General features: G+C 37.9%; 1 protein-coding gene across 2 annotated transcripts in view; it reads right to left on the bottom strand.

Annotated features, from left to right (window-relative positions):
* The window catches only part of LOC122661500 (transcription factor MYB44-like), a 48,581-nt gene that overhangs the window by 24,131 nt on the left and 8,304 nt on the right, over positions 1-16,146 (bottom strand). The window contains exon 2 of one of the 2 annotated variants that reach the window (XM_043856906.1): positions 1,640-2,657. In XM_043856906.1, the coding sequence (XP_043712841.1) occupies positions 1,643-2,626 (984 nt within the window). In that variant the 5' untranslated portion in view covers positions 2,627-2,657 and the 3' untranslated portion in view covers positions 1,640-1,642. Of the gene's footprint in view, positions 1-1,596; positions 2,658-16,146 lie in introns of both variants that reach the window. The other variant, XM_043856905.1, reaches the window with a different exon arrangement.

The raw sequence follows: 16,146 nt of genomic DNA, 5'->3' as shown, positions 1-16,146 counted from the left end.
TGCACCCCTTTAGCTGTTCTCTTATGGTTAACTTGGTTGTTAACTGTCAGGTTGATCTATGAGCAAGAACATTGATTGTCGTCTAGATTAGGAAAATTATTTGATTTTTATGTTTCCTTGTCCAATATATCCATAGAATTTCATGACTTACATTTAAGATCATTACTTAGAAGTCTTGATCTATTTATTTGGTTCTCCCAAAATATTTATCCAGTATAGACATCGACCAGAGGACATGGGTCCAGAGGCACCATTAGCTCCTGGTTGTGTCAATAGTTGGGTCTATTCCGTTTGTCAAGTTACTGTGGTAAATTTTGTTCCATATACAGCTAGCAAAACAAATGGTATGAGCTCTTCAAACCAGAAAGTGAAATGCATAGGGAAATCCTGGTAACTGCATCCATCTAATAGCTGGAGAAGATGGGCCACCAATCTGCAAGTGCAATCATCCCTACCTCTGACATATGCCATGGCAGAGGAAATTTTTTGGCGAGCAATGAGCCACCAGCCTGAAACCAGACTAAGACAAATCAGTTTATCCCAGGCCAAATCAGGTGCTTTTCCTATCCCTGGTTCCATCGGAATTCCAATTCAGTCTGGCTTTGAATCTCTTTCTTAAGGAAGACAAAGACCATTAATCAAAAGGGGTCTTAATTCAGATATTCTTCCGTTGGAGATAAACATAAGAGTTAGTAATACGTCTCCATCTCCATATCCATATCCAAGTGCTTTTCCCTGGGTAGTTTAGAAAATCTCATACCCATGACATTACTGGTTACTTAGTCAGAACGTTTAGTGGAGTTTTGTTAGTTGGGGGTTAAGAGGTATTATACCAAAACTGGCGGATTGGGTTTAGTTAATCAAGAATTTACTACTCAAAATAATTAATTATTAATAGTTTCAGCTTACGTTTCCATCCTTGCAACCATTTCTCTGTAGTTTAACGTAACAGTTTCAACGATGATCACTTGGAGCTTCTAAAGTATTATTATATAATAATTGGCAAACAAACCCATTTCTCCGTCGCACCAATATTTGGAATTTTCAAAGTGGAAGTTCCTTCTGTCTCGCTTTCAGTTATCTCTTTGCCTTTTTCTTTCTCTTTTTCTATATATACATTTTGGTTTTTAACAATTCTTTTTGCCAGTTCAGTTCAAACAGTTCGTTGGAGGAATAATTAACCTTAACAAAAAGAAAAAGGGAAGCAAAATCTAAATATGAAACTAAAAATTATGGAAGCTATAAAGTTTGAAAAGAAAAGAAAATGGAAGAGGATAAACTTGGATTGAAGGTTTTTCTTCTTTCTGTTTCTGCTTCTAAGTCTGGCGAATGATTCCAGTGAAGAGAATAAGTTTTATTTTTTGAGTGGGTGGTAGTTGTGTTCAATAAGAAACGCTCAGTTATCACTTCCATCTTCTCTTCTTTCTGGTTTCCAGATTCACCGTCTTCGACCTCTGTTTTTCTGTACACGCTAAAAATTATTTGTATAGAACTGAAGATTAAGAACCTCAGGAAAAAAACCAAGATTGTTTTTTCTCTGTGTGTTTCTCATCCTCTACTTCTATCTAATCTGTCTCGCTGGTGTAGCCCTTCCATCTTCATTCAAATCTTGGTCTTTTTGTGAAAATCAGCTTAAAACTCTCTACTCGATCTTGCTGATGCCAATACGCTTCACAGCAGCGTTCCTAATCCCATCCGCCTGCAAACACAGCCCGTTCTGTTCGGACAAGTAATTCCTGACTTCCTTTTTGATCATCTCTTGCATCACAGTAATGAACTCAGTACTGAAAGGGATAAATGGATTCTCTGCAGGTGGCGCCTCTGAAGATCCGAACTCGTTGTACTGTCTATATTGGTTATCAAGCTGGGGAGATGCAAATTGCTGCACTGGAACGGCAGTAGGAAGCGTAAGGGGAGTAGGTAGCTGGGTAGGGTTTGGTGCATGGCTTGACCCAACAGATACATGATTAGAAACCTCGCAGGAATCCGCTCCGGGTAGGGAGAGACTGAGCGAGGTTGGTGGGTCATTCGTCGAAGACGATGTTTCGAGCAGCTGCTGCTGCTGCTGAGATGGCGGCAAGATGCCTCCTGTTCTCGCCACAGGGCGATAAACATGAGACGAAGACATCACGGGGAGACTTGAATCGCTTACGTCGGATCCAGAGGGGCTGCCTGGGCTGCTGAGATAGAGTGAAGAAACGGTTGGGATAGCAGCTCCCGCACTATACGATCTCTTCAGAGGCTGCTGTGCATGCCCGTCGACACTTGCGTCTTCCATCATGGACGAGCATTTGCGCTTTAGGGTTGAATTCCAATGGTTTTTGATCGCGTTGTCGGTGCGACCAGACAGGAGACGAGCGATCGTCGCCCATTTGTTACCGAACTTAGCATGCGCACGGATGATCGTTTCATCCTCTTCTGGAGTGAAAGCTCGGTGCTCCACCTGTGGGGAGAGCTGATTACACCACCGGAGCCGGCAAGATTTGCCGGACCTCCCAGGGATGGATTTACTTATAAGAGACCAGTTCCTAGGCCCATGCTTCTCGACAAGTTTCTGCAACGAGTCATCCTCCTCTGGGCTCCATGGCCCTTTGATCCGATCCATATCTCTCCTCGAAGAAGCCATGGACGACAAGAAGCAAATCGATTCTCGATTGCTGGTTCGAAACCCTAAGAGGGAATAAAGGAATGGAAGTGACGATAGTTAGATTATAGAGGAAGAGGGAGAGGATGAGAGGGAAACCTCAACCCTTTGGGCGTTAACGAAGGGTAGAAAGGAGGTTGGGAAGGCATATAAAGGAGTGATGAAGGTAACCGAGGGAGGCGGTTGCCGTGAGCCCGTGACCGGTCATAGGCGTTAAAAAGAGTACCGCTTCTTCCAGGCAGGCGGTTGCTTTGGATACAGCTGTAATCGGGACACGCGTCGCCTATTCACTGTCTCGATCCAGAGATTGAGAGAGAAAGATAGTTTTGGAAGTTATGGAGGTTAATAATGAAGGGAAAAGCTATTAAGAAAAAGGGGAAATTATCGCGATAATTTTTTTTAAAAAAAATCAGATAACTTGGGGGTTACGGTTAGTTGGGGGAGACTGGAGAGAGAGAGAGAGAGAGAGAGGGGGGGGAAGAGATGAGTATTGTTTGACTGAGCCAGCCAGGCTGGAGAGCATTTCGTGAGGGATTTCACTTCTAGTTAGAACGGCCGCACAGGACTGCTTAGCTGGCAATAGCGACTAGCACAGTTGCCGAATCGGCTGGTGGGGGATCTTTACTGCCATCCTGTCAGTCCAGCCTGTAAACCCACTGCGATTATCGTTCCCAATAGCAACCCTAACGGCCATTCTTTCACCGACACCAGCCGGTCACCAACCCATTACCCATTTCCGTCCCTCTCTAACTACTCTGTTTCTTTTTTTTTGGATCATTTGGGATTTACCTGTACGGACTCATATGGAAAGACTTTTGAGTTCAGTTAGTCACACTCATCATATCAGACTGACTCGGTAGGGGGGTGGAGGTTGGGTGGAAGCCTGCAGAGCATTGAAATTTAAATGTGAAGTAAAAGATGGGGACCGGATGAGCAGATAGAAGGAGGGAGAGAGGGAGAGAGGGAGAGAGGGAGAGAGAGAGAACCGATCTGATACGTATCCATTATTCTGTTACTCGTACGTCGTACCTACTACCTAATGGCAGATGGCTTTTCTGAAAAATAATTTTTTTTAAACGATTTGACTGAACGACCATCCTTCTTCCTTCCTTCCTTCCTTCCTCGCGGTCGGTGGTAACTGATGCTAACTGACATCGCGAGATCTTTATTTATTTATTTATTTGCGATAAAACTGCCAACGCCCCCCAAATTATAAATGGCATTAAAGAAAACTGCCGCGTGGACCTCACTTCCTCGAAATCTTCCTATCTATATCTACTTCCGTTTTAATCCCTCTGCTCTTCTTCCGTTTGAATTGCGGAGATTCAGAAAAAGTGAAAAACCCCCCCAAAATAAGAAAAAGGCAAAAAAAAACCATCCCTACGTGATTTAAATTGTGTAGAAAGAATGTATTATGAGAATTCTGTTTGGGACGGCAAAATAAAAACAGAAAAAACGGAAAAAAAGAGAGAAAGGGGGGAAAGCAACAAAAAAGGAGAGCTGGATATGGGGAATCGTTCTTTTAATAAGTATCCGTTCGTGGAGACAGCTGGCAGGGTGCTTTCTCGCCATCTAGAGTCAGTCAGAGACTCAGAGTCCATACAGCTGAAGTGACCACTACCCGCTTGCTCCCCCTCCCCAGTCTCCACTCTCCGTAACGCCCAAAAAAAATAAAATTTCTTCCTCTTTCCTCTAAGGCACGTGTGTTTTGGTGGTCCTCACGTGTGATCTAAGAACCCTCTCACGTGCTGACTCGTAACTCGTGTTTGTGTGGCGGAGACTTCAAAGACTCAAAGTTCTGAAAATGGAAGAAGGGCATAATGGTCATTTAATGTGGGTGGGGGGTAATGAGTCCCACATGTTAAAGAAGGGTCGAGGATGTTTCCTCACAGTGGCACCTCTGAATCTGAATGGAGGAATCACCTGCAAATAAAAACACAAACAAAATTGGGTAAGAAATAATAGAAAACTCTCAAACTTGCTTTCCCGAGACACTGCTAATTAACTCTGTATCTATCCACTCCTCCTCCGCTGCTTTCTTCGTGTCCACACGATTAAATTACACAACTACCAGCCGAAAGCCCCGAACGCGAAGGAAACCCTTCCGTTCCTTCTCATTATCTAATTGTGTTTAGTTATGTAGGGTGGGACATTAATTCTTAATCGAAGATTTTTAAAACAAAAGTACAACTGCACAAAATCAAAAAGCTCTCTTGATTTGTACAAAAGGATTCTTCCTTGGCCAAACCCAACTAAAGCCTTTGCTTTAGTTAGGCTTTAAAAGCAAATTTTCATCTCTATTTCTCCCCTTGGATGCTTGTGCGGTTACCGTTTGACCCAAGTTGGCGCAGGCCATGCAGCCTAACAGCAAATCCCTTTCACACTACAAAATTTCTAAATTACACTTGATTCACTCCCTACCTCCTCTCTCCCCACCCACATCTTCCTCCCTCACCTGACCCCCTCCATCTCCCGCTTCGGGTTCCTCTGTAGTATGGCATGGTGTGTAGTGCGTATCCATCGGTCCACAATGCTTGGGCATGCAACCCAACACCCCACTTGTGTATTGAGCTACGTGCCCAAACACTGTGGATCGTTAGATGGTACACTACACACCATGTCATGCTACAGAAAACCCAAATCCCCATCTCCCTCCCCGCAGCCCTACCACCCCCATCAATCCCCCTCTTCACCGTATTTGGCCAAAGCTTTCAGTGGCTTAGAAAAGATCGTCATGCCTACTCAATTAGATCAATTGACCACGTAATTAGTCATGTTGGCAAGGCACTGCAATTGGCCTGTAAACCAACCTCTGAGGTAGCAGTGGATGTACCCATCATGCAACTTCCACATAGGACTCACCATCAGTGGCGAGGGTCAAAGCCTTGACTGAGAAGTACTTGGTGGCATGGTTTAAGTGCATGGTATCGAATCGAGGCTCGAGCACCTTAGAAACCGATACGATATTGATAGGGATCGACCTACATTAAACAATTTCCATTGATACAAGATTAGTCATGCATCAGGATCGACTGTGCCAATAACGATACAGCCATCAATTCTGTCGATACTGATACAACCAATCTGTGTCTAATACCTCAAATCATGCTTGGCAGAAAGGCTAATATGAGGCTATGTTTGGTTGATAAGAAATGGATAGAAAAGAAAGGAAAAAATTCAAATTTTTTTTTAATTTGAGGAGAGAGATAAACACATAAATTAATCATTGTATCATGCTGACAAAAAATCATAATTACATAATAATTGATTTATGTCTCTATCTTTCCTTAAATTTCAAAAAAAAAATTTTGAAAATTTATTTTCTATCCATTTCTTGTCAACCAAACATAACCTAAAGATTCTAATGGCAGAATCTATTAGTGGTAATAGATCGGAAAGGCCTAAAGTGGATCCAAGAAGCCCCTGCCTACTATGCTCTTTACCAACAATGCATTCATTCATTGAATAAACTGGCAAAGGCGGCATAATGCATGAATGTCATCAGTGTCTCCTACCAAGATGGCATTGATTGGCTTAAGATGAGCTTGGATGGTCTGGATGTATTTAAGGTCTGAGATCCACCATACCTTTACGATATTTATCCACTGAAGCTAGAGGTGTCAATATAGGACTAGAACCGATAATCGGACCTGAATTGACCCACTAGGAGCTGAAACTGGCTCATCGATCAACTTATTGGTCTGGTTTTGTATCTAATTTTTTAAATTGATTAGTTTATCGCTCTGATCCGATTCTTCCAACAGTTTTAGAACCAATAGACCAATTAAAAACCGTTAGAATTGGAACCGTTAAGGGGTCATTTCTAGTCCGATTCTTATCATTTCATAAACTACATATTCCCTTTCTAGGTTTTGGGTTATTCTCTTATCTGAAATTGGATTTAACTAAGTTCTAGGCATTGAAAAACTCCTGTTTAAGGAAAGTTATGGGGTAGAGGATGTAAAAACCGTTAGAATTTCAGAACCAATAGACCAATTAAAAACCGTTAGAATTGAAATCGTTAAGGGTCATTTCTAATCCGATTCTTATCATTTCATAAACTACATATTCCCTTTCTAGGTTTTGGGTTATTCTCTTATCTGAAATTGGATTTAACTAAGTTCTAGGCATTGAAAAACTCCTGTTTAAGGAAAGTTATGGGGTAGAGGATGTAAAAACCGTTAGAATTTCAGAACCAATAGACCAATTAAAAACCGTTAGAATTGAAACCGTTAAGGGGTCATTTCTAGTCCGATTCTTAGCATTTCATAAACTACATATTCCCTTCTAGGTTTTGGGTTATTCTCTTATCGAATGCTCTTTCCTTAAACAGGAAATTGAAGTATTCGCTTTCAGTTGAAGGGGTTGATACGCTCTGGAAGTTCTATTATGCTCCGTGATTCATCTTCGTGCTGTGGCTTCGGGCTACAACAATTTGGTGGTGTTTGATAGTAGGGATGCGAATTGGGAGATGGAGGGTTTAGTAGATGATGTTGTTAACTTGAAATCATCTATTTCTTTTTTTTTTCTAGGCTATGATGCCCAACCTTTGAAGTCACATCAATAAACTTCTCCTTACCAAAATAAAAAATAAAACTTTCCTTAAACAGTGAAATTCCTTGAGTTGAAGGGTGATACGCTTGATTTGGAGTTTATGACTTGCAGTTTACTTCGTGATTAATGTTTGTGTATGAATTTGGAGTTTGAATAAGATACCAAAAAAATTAATATAAATAGGATAAAGCTTCTTTGAAAAAAAAATAAAAATATGACCATTAAACAATAATGTGGAGCTTAGAGAATAAAAGGAGGATGAAACATAATTATGTCCATGGATCTCTTTGCTCTAGGTTTGTAATTGGCACCAAAATTTAGGACAAAAAAAAAAAAAAAAAAAAAAAAAAAAAGAGTATTTGGCACCAAAATCTGGATTAAAACATTGTAAAAAATTTATTTGTATGTTTAAGTAAATTTTTTAAATTTTGTACTTATATGACAATACTTGCAACTGATTAAGAACTGAAACTATCATACACAATAGTTAACGGTTTGGAATCTCAAATTTGGAATCAATTAAGTCATTCATCTGGTTCTAGTCCTGGTCCCTTAGGGGCATAATTGTTTAGGAATTGAATGATTGCCTAGAATCGGACCAATTTACACCCCTAAACAAAGTTGTGTAAGGGAAGATCATCTACCCAATGAATCACTAGCGACGTTATGGACCACAATGCCTTATTTGTTGTTGGATTCACAAAAGGGAAGGGGAGAGGGTGGGGGACAAATGCCAACGGGAGATGGCATAAGGGGCCATGGAGGTGGTGGTGGTGGCAGGGTGGAGAGTGGAGGTGGGTAGCTGGAGGGACAATTCAAAAGGGGGGGGGGAAGAAAGAATTTGAGATAATTTAGAGATTTTGAATAATTGAAAGAAAAAGAAAATTGATCTTTTATTTTGTTTGAGAAAAAAAAATTAAATCAGATTTTTTTTTGGTAAACGTTATATCCATTGTAAAGAAAGACAAGAGGAACGTGAGGCATCTTCATTACAAGCTTTTAGAAGCCGAGAAATGAAAAAAAAACCAATCCTGACAAGTAAGATTTCCCTTCACCTAAAGTGAATGAAAACCATTCGGGACATAAATGGGATAGACATGAGAAAGCATCATGAAGATAGTTTTGAACATTCTAGAATGGGTTGGTGAACCCTAAAATGGGCGGTGAACTATACCACGAGGTAGAGAAAAACTTTGTCCAAACAATTTTTAAAAGGGCAAAACCACAAAAAGAAGAAAACGTGCCGGTTGAACATCAAATGTTAGAAAAGAGTAGGGAGTGGAGCATCCAGAGCCTCCACGTCTAACTCTCTCTCTCTCTCTCTCTCATGAATTATTTGTTTGTGGCACATGGAAAACAAGTGGATAGACATGGGTGTCCTCTTCTCCCTCTTTGAGGTTTCAATAGAGAGTCTCCTGTGTCGCATTTTGGGGGGACTGCATGCATATGCCAATTGCCAACTCCTATTCGGCATATGCCGGAAGGAAACCAATCCTCCAAAAGAATCTGAAAAAACAAAAAAAATCTGGGTCCCAACTCCCAACCCCCAACCCATCTCATGTGGGACCAGAAGTGTGGGACCAAACACACTGACACAGTGACACTGCACACATCCCATTCATCCACACCACCTGGAGTGATTCCTCAACCTCAGACCATCGCGGCTCGTAATCATACCAAGTCCTGATGTCCCCGCACCTGTTCTGCCACGTATGTCCCGGTTCAGTTAATAGGGATGGGCCCCACTAACAACAGTTTCGTCGTTTATGGGATGACGTGGCTAAACAGCCTTAGAAGAATATGGGAACTTAAATGTTAAAACTACTGCTCTGCTCTCCAAAGTCAAGAGAGAGAGAAAGACAGACTTTTGAACTCTCAATTGGAGGTAAAGGCCACGTCACGTAATTGCCAGCTATAACCCATCATCTTTTTTTTCTTCTTAATTTTAAATTTTCCTCTTTCCCGAAAAAGACAGCATCTCATCTCGGGATTCGCTGGGTGCGTACCATAACATTTTTTTTCAATTAAAAAATGCCCCCACACACCCATGATTCTCGCTGCTATCGTAAGCCATAGAGAGAGAGGTAAATCCCCACATCATTTTTAGGTATTTAGCCCTGTTCTCGGAGAAGGTGCATCGGCTTATCCTCCTGCCTTCCCCCCCCCCCCTCCCCCCGGGGGGTTATATTCGCCAAGAAAAACAAGAGAGAGAGAGAGAGAGAGGGTTCCTCCGACACTCATCTCACCTGTGTGCAGTGCACTGTGCAGTTTCGGGCGAAATGGGTAATAGAATACTACCCGGTGGAGTGGCTCTTGCACTTACATGAGGCCCAGTGAGAACACGGGTAGAGGCATCAACAAGGATGATTTCTTTATTCTACGATGATGGAATGATAATTTGTGCGTTCCTCGACAGAAGGCCAGTATTATTCTTTTTTTTCTGTTCTTTATTGGGAAAAAGAACGTTGTCTAATTGTGTAGCCTATGCACCAACACAAGGCCAATGAGGGGACGCATTAGGGTATCAATTAGGGGGGATTTTTAAATTGTTAAGGGGTGCGGAGGGGTCATTTCAAAGGGGCTGTGTCTAGACACCGAGACCACTTGGTAGGCATCGTTCTTCCCCCCTTACCCCCCTGCCTTTTTTTTGGTAATATATCTCATACTTACATAAAATGCTCTCTCTACCTTCTATGAATGAAATTGTTTTCTCACTCTTTGTTGGAGTGTACTTTAGACCTTTTGCTTAGAAATCTTCTTTCTATTTCATTTAGGGAGAGAGTATCCCATGTTATAGTGTGAGGAATTTGCACATTACATCAATGGGTGTATGGAAAATGGTATCATATATAAGAAGCTCACATTTTTTAAGAATTGGTGAGAGAAAAAAATGCACACTAATGGCATGCCAATCCTTTTCCTTTGTTTCTTTTAGATATGGATGTTACATTTGTAGAAATTACAAGACAAATTTGACACTTCAGTTTTTTGTTTTTTTTTTTAATCTAATCATTTATTCGTACTTAAAATTGGTAGAGTACAAAATAATGTCTAGAGTATTCGTACATATGCACAAACAGACAAGAGATGCATGTTAATATAAAGGGGTATTTGATTGAATTTTTACTTGTTAGTACCTAGAACATGTCCTCTCTATTCAAGAAGTGGACCACCTCTGGGTACCATATTTGATCCCTTGTGGATCTTCTCCTTGCCTCCTTGTGGGACCCTGATGGCCAATAGGCCCTTGACAATTATACCAAATAAGAAATGGACACCTGTTCTATGACTTCTATCTACATGACAGAATATATATCTTATGAGGTTTGAAAAAGTGATAACCCTTGTGAAACTAATATTCTCTTTTCTTTGGTAATGTTATATAGAGCTACTTTATGAATTTGATGAGTACTTTTTTTTATATTTTTAAATTGCTAGGCAAAATTCCATGTGAATTTTTTTAACAATAGATATGGAAGTACATATTACACAAGAGATCTAGTAGTAACTTCAGGATATTTTTGGTTACCAAATAAAAAAAAACCTTCAGGCTATTTTAACAAATGCAACTACTTATATAATAATATTTTCTTGTTATATATACTATATAGAGAGAGAAAAGTCACTCAATGTTCCAAGATTATTAAATCAACCCACAAATCGAGTCATGGGGACAAAAATATGTGGTTATTCCAATTGTTAGATAGAGAGGACATGGTTTGGACTTTGGATTAGTCATGGGTCAAATTTCATACTCTCATTCAAACAAAATTCTTACGCATATCCGTGTTTATTTATAATATTCCAACCTTTACCAAAAAACAAAAAAGGTATTCCAACCATTATTATGCATTTTTCCTTAATCATAGATTTTCAAAGCTCTAGCTATCGCTTTGCAAATTCGTTTTGGATTGAAATGTAACAATATGTGTAAGGGTTTTTGTGGTTTTCCTATCCAAAAAATTTGAGTCCTTTTTAATATGCCACATAGTAAAAAAATATTTGAGTCATTTTTATAAGCTTATCAAAATGGTTTGTTCTGAAATATATAATAAAATGGCACTAGACTCTTTCATACCCATAATCTGAACCAAAACTTATTCTCCAGGCTAATTAACTTATCATATGATAATTTATTTGGATTCTAATTTGATGGGCATGTTGTTCATATTAACATCTATAAATAATTTAATATTTCATATTAGTTTGAAATTCCAAAAGTTCAACAGAAATCATTTGAAAAAAATAATTAAAAACCCATATATAGTGGGCGTTATAATTGAAAAATAGATTACCAAATTTGATAGATAAAATATTAATGGTATAACCGATTTATCCACTCGTTAGATTGCATAGCCAATCATTCCATATTTCCATCCAGTAGAAAAAATGCCAAAACAAGGATGAAATTAAAAAAAATGGGTATCTAACAAAAGGAATTACCTGAAACTTATTCTTACAATTAGATTTTATGTCATCAAAGAAAACCCTATTTTAAAAAGAAAGTTTTTTTTATTACCATAAATGACCAAAAATATATATACCCTGTTTACGAATGGTTGATAATACTCTTATTATTCGTCTATATCATATGAACACCAACCAAAACCATTGGTTTCCATCGGTCTCCTATGATTCACCTTTCATGATTTCCACAAACAAAATTATTGTTTGTCACTCCAAAAAAACAAAATACTTAACGTTCTACTCTTTTTTTTTTTTTTTTTCTCATACTAACTACCTTTTATAAGCCTTTTGGGTTATCCTAACAAAGTTTAAAGAATGATGCAACATTTAATTTGATTTTTTAAAATGATTAGAAGAAAAAAAAAAAAAAGACCTACTTAGAAAAGATGAAGGAGGAGAAATAATAAGGAGGACTATTCCATTTCCATATATTTTATGGGAAATAGTTTTCTATCTGGAAGTGTGACCTACGCTAGAACTCCATGTGTCTATCTCTCTCCTCCTCAAAATACGGGGGCAGAGATATCTTTTTACATGAGGAGGAGAGAGATAGACTTATGGAGTTTTGACATAAGCCACACTCCCAGACAGTGTTCTTTTTCTCATATTTTATATAGGGCTTGCATATATATATATATTGGGCTCATGTTCTTTGTGCCGCAGTGCAGGCTGCGCCCAGACACATGGGCCTGCACTCAGGGGGGCAGGGTGGTCATTACGCCTACCCTCATGTGTCTGAATGCAGCTTGCGCCCCCGACACACAGAACATTCTCCCATGTATATTCATTGGGAAAACTATGGATGATTTATTTCTCTCAAAACTACTATCCTTCCAAGGCTCCAACTGATCACTATCACCAAACATCAAGCCAAGAAAATGCCTTTGTATATTATGAGTCATTTTCTCCTTACATTTCTTACTGTGATTTCCCTATCGTTCATGTCAACATCACATATCCACTCTGTGATCTCCATTTAAGTTATGTTTTATGGATTAATTTGTCTCTATCCTAAGATTGATTGATTCATATATGAAATTCTTCTTTTTTTCCTCCTTTTGATTTTGAGTTACCCAAAACGATGGGTATGATCTCAGACACAATCAAGTGCACCTTAAAAGCATCAGCTTTTTTCAAACTTATTGTTATGATGAGGACTTCTTAGATTTCAAGTTGCCTTCCAACTGTAATACTCTTTCTTTTTCTTTTTTAAAAAATAATTCTTTCTCCTCTAGAGCTTACAAAACATATTTTTAAAGATAATTTAGTAGGAAACTAACAAGTTGGATTGAAAGAACCAATTATAAAAGTTTGCAATGGAATCATCTCTTGCTCATCTTTATCTTCAATTATATTTGTCCTCATATATTAAATTTTTTTTTTGATAAATCCTTACATACTATTTGCTTAGTTTATCATTCACCAAGTCCTTTTGTTATTCACCCTCTCTCATTGTAGGGAGAAAAAATTCCACATCTTTGTCAATTTATTCTCTTTTATTATTGGTTATTCCTCAATGTACAAAAGGTTTTGAACTGAATTTTATTTACCCACAGTGAAGAGAGAATCTCTATATCTATGGGACCTGGTCCTCTGATTGAACCCAAAAAAGGATATTTCGGAGATTCGTAGTATGGATGTGAGTTAAGGATGAGATTTGCTGATTTAAGAGTCCAATCATAACATCAAATCATAATGAATGAGATTTATGAAATTAGAACTGTTGCGGATTAGATACAAAACTCGTACACATTAATTAAGAGTGGTATAACAATTCGTGTCATTAAATCAAATAAGGATACTATGAATGACTACATGATCACACATAAATAGTTGGACCAAGTTTTTTTTTTAAACCAGAGGGCAATGGTCATCATTATGTTTGGATGGGTGTTAAGAAATAATGGAGGGCATTTTGAACTTTCAACATATAAAAGTAGAACGATGTCCTTAGATTCGTGGGTGAAAGAAAACTTTTCCCTTAATAGAGAAACAATAATAAAACATGTGAGGTGACGATGTTGAATAAGAAGTGTGATAACACCATAAGAAGAAATAATCAAAATTGAATGCATGTACAAGATCTTATGAGCAACATGACTAGTGACAAATTGATGGTGATGCTCTTTAGTCATGTATAATTGAGATTAATGAGTGACACAATAAAAGTTGAAGGCTCCAAAAGACAAAGAGAAAGCCAAAGTAAAAGGAATTGTGTGTCAAAATAGTAACAAAAGACTGAGTGCTTTTAATTTGACAAAAAACTTAAGATCTACATGGAACCAAATGAATTTGAATAAATAATTGAGATAAGACCGAGTTAAGAACAAGAGACTCAATACAAAAGGATTTGGAAGGATACCAATTGAAAGGATATGATTCAACCATTATGTTTCAATATTTTTAAATCTTTGATTTGGATCATAGCTATTCATTTAGCATTTTAGATCATGTCAACCACTATGCTTCAATAGATCAATGGTTATGATGATCATTGAAATCATTTGTTTGAACTTTCGTTAATTACATGATTAAAACATTGACTTCATGATCGAATGTTTCCCCTCATCTGAACATATCAGATGAACATCATATATGCAAATACATAAATTGGATGACGATGCTCTCTAGATCCATTGTTTCTGGGATTGGATTGAAGAAAGAATCTGAAGTTTCTTTAAGTATCCATCAAGCACTTAAGTAGACACCCATAGGAATTCTTGTATTGACATAGTTCTAAAAATATGATCAAACCGACGGTTGAATCAGAAGAACCAAACCATCGCCTCTTTTCGCCAGGTCTCTCGCCCTGATAAAAAATTAGTAAGTTTTTGAAAATCGTTTGGTTGGACCAACCTGTTATAAAATTTGGTGGTTTTTGAAAAGCATATTCTGTTCGGGTCTAGTAATTTCCATCTTTTTAAGTCAAAACCATGGCTCTATCTAATTAAACCAGCCTGAACCAACCTAAATTGTAACTAGGCAGTTTTTCGGTACAACCTTTGGTCCAATTTTGAAACTTATAATTATAATAAGACTACACTTTCTAAAAAGGGTTTTCTTCCCATCACTATGCATAGTGAAGTATAATGCTTCACTATTTATCACAGAGTATTACATGGGTTAGTCCATGTGATAGATGACCATGCAAGCATCTCATTGGTATAATTTCTACTTAAAATGAGTAAATGAAATAGCTAAGATTACAAAAGATGTCATTTTGTATTTTATATTCATCTCCATTTGATGGCATTTTGATAATTTTATAACTTTGAATCAATGTTTAAACAACTACTTTCCTTGCTTACTTTGAAGGAAAATTTGGTCATTGAGATGTATGTAGGGTCTTTCATCACATACACTAACTGATATAGTCCAAGTGGTAAATAGTGAATTGTTATACTTCACTAGGTATAGTGACACCTAGAAGGATCCAAAAATTTTTTTGTTTGCTTGAATACTCTTTACAACACTAATTATTATGTAAGTACAACATTCTAGAATTATTGCATCCCTTGAAGATAAGTGTGAGTGAAAATGGTCAAGTTTTTTACCCCAAAAAGAAAAGGTAGAAGAAATGCTCTATAGCTTTTCCAATAAGAAATCAAAGTCTTTAAGTGTGTGATTAACAAACATGTATTCCTCTTTTTCATTGTTAGTTTTGTCCTCTCTTATTCTTTACTTCCAATTGGAGGCTTAGTGGCCATTCTTCAAAATAAACTGATCCCCCCAACATAGAAGCTAGCTTATCTAGTTACTAAGAGTTATAGAGTACTGTTGTCATCTCTAGTGACCAAGCTTTTTGGTACCACTATTCTGTTTAAGTAATGCCCAAGAGATGGAATTATGGGAAAACACCAAAGTTATTACGAACCATAATAATAGAAAAAGGAACTTAGTCGATGGGATCTAAGCAACACACTCTCTCATTTGCTCCCCGTACTTTACAACATCCACACACACACACACCCCCCACTTATTATTATTAAATTTTTTTTTTGGTAAGATCTTCCAGTTTTGATGCTTTTGTAGTCCATCAAGGTATTAATGTATTATTAGAAGCAAGGAAACTATGAATAGGGTAAAAAAACCAAGAAGTTAAAAAAAATATCTGCAAATTTACCTAGGGAAAATGAGACAAGGTAGAAGTTCATATACTATTATTAGACATAAAAGATCATTTTTTAGAGAGAGAGAAAGAGAGACTTCAAATCTAGGGCACTATACGGACTAGACTATTAGAGAGGCTGGATGGGGTATCTGTAGCTTTGTCGTATCTACAAGAATTAATAAATTTAAGAGAAAAAGAACTCTATTGGGAAGGGAAATGTTGTCTACGCCAATATTTTCACGATTTTTCTCTCTTTTTTTCATATGAAAAGATATTTTTATCCTCTTGTTTTGAGAAAGGAGATAGACCCATGAGAATGCTGGCGTATAGGCCACATTTTTTTGATAGAAAACCATTTACCTAAATTTAA

This window comes from Telopea speciosissima, chromosome 5 (genome assembly GCF_018873765.1).
Source record: "Telopea speciosissima isolate NSW1024214 ecotype Mountain lineage chromosome 5, Tspe_v1, whole genome shotgun sequence".
In the NCBI taxonomy this organism is placed as follows: domain Eukaryota; kingdom Viridiplantae; phylum Streptophyta; class Magnoliopsida; order Proteales; family Proteaceae; genus Telopea; species Telopea speciosissima.
The sequence above is the reverse complement of the archived record's forward strand: the minus strand, read 5'-3'. Positions and strand labels throughout refer to the sequence as shown.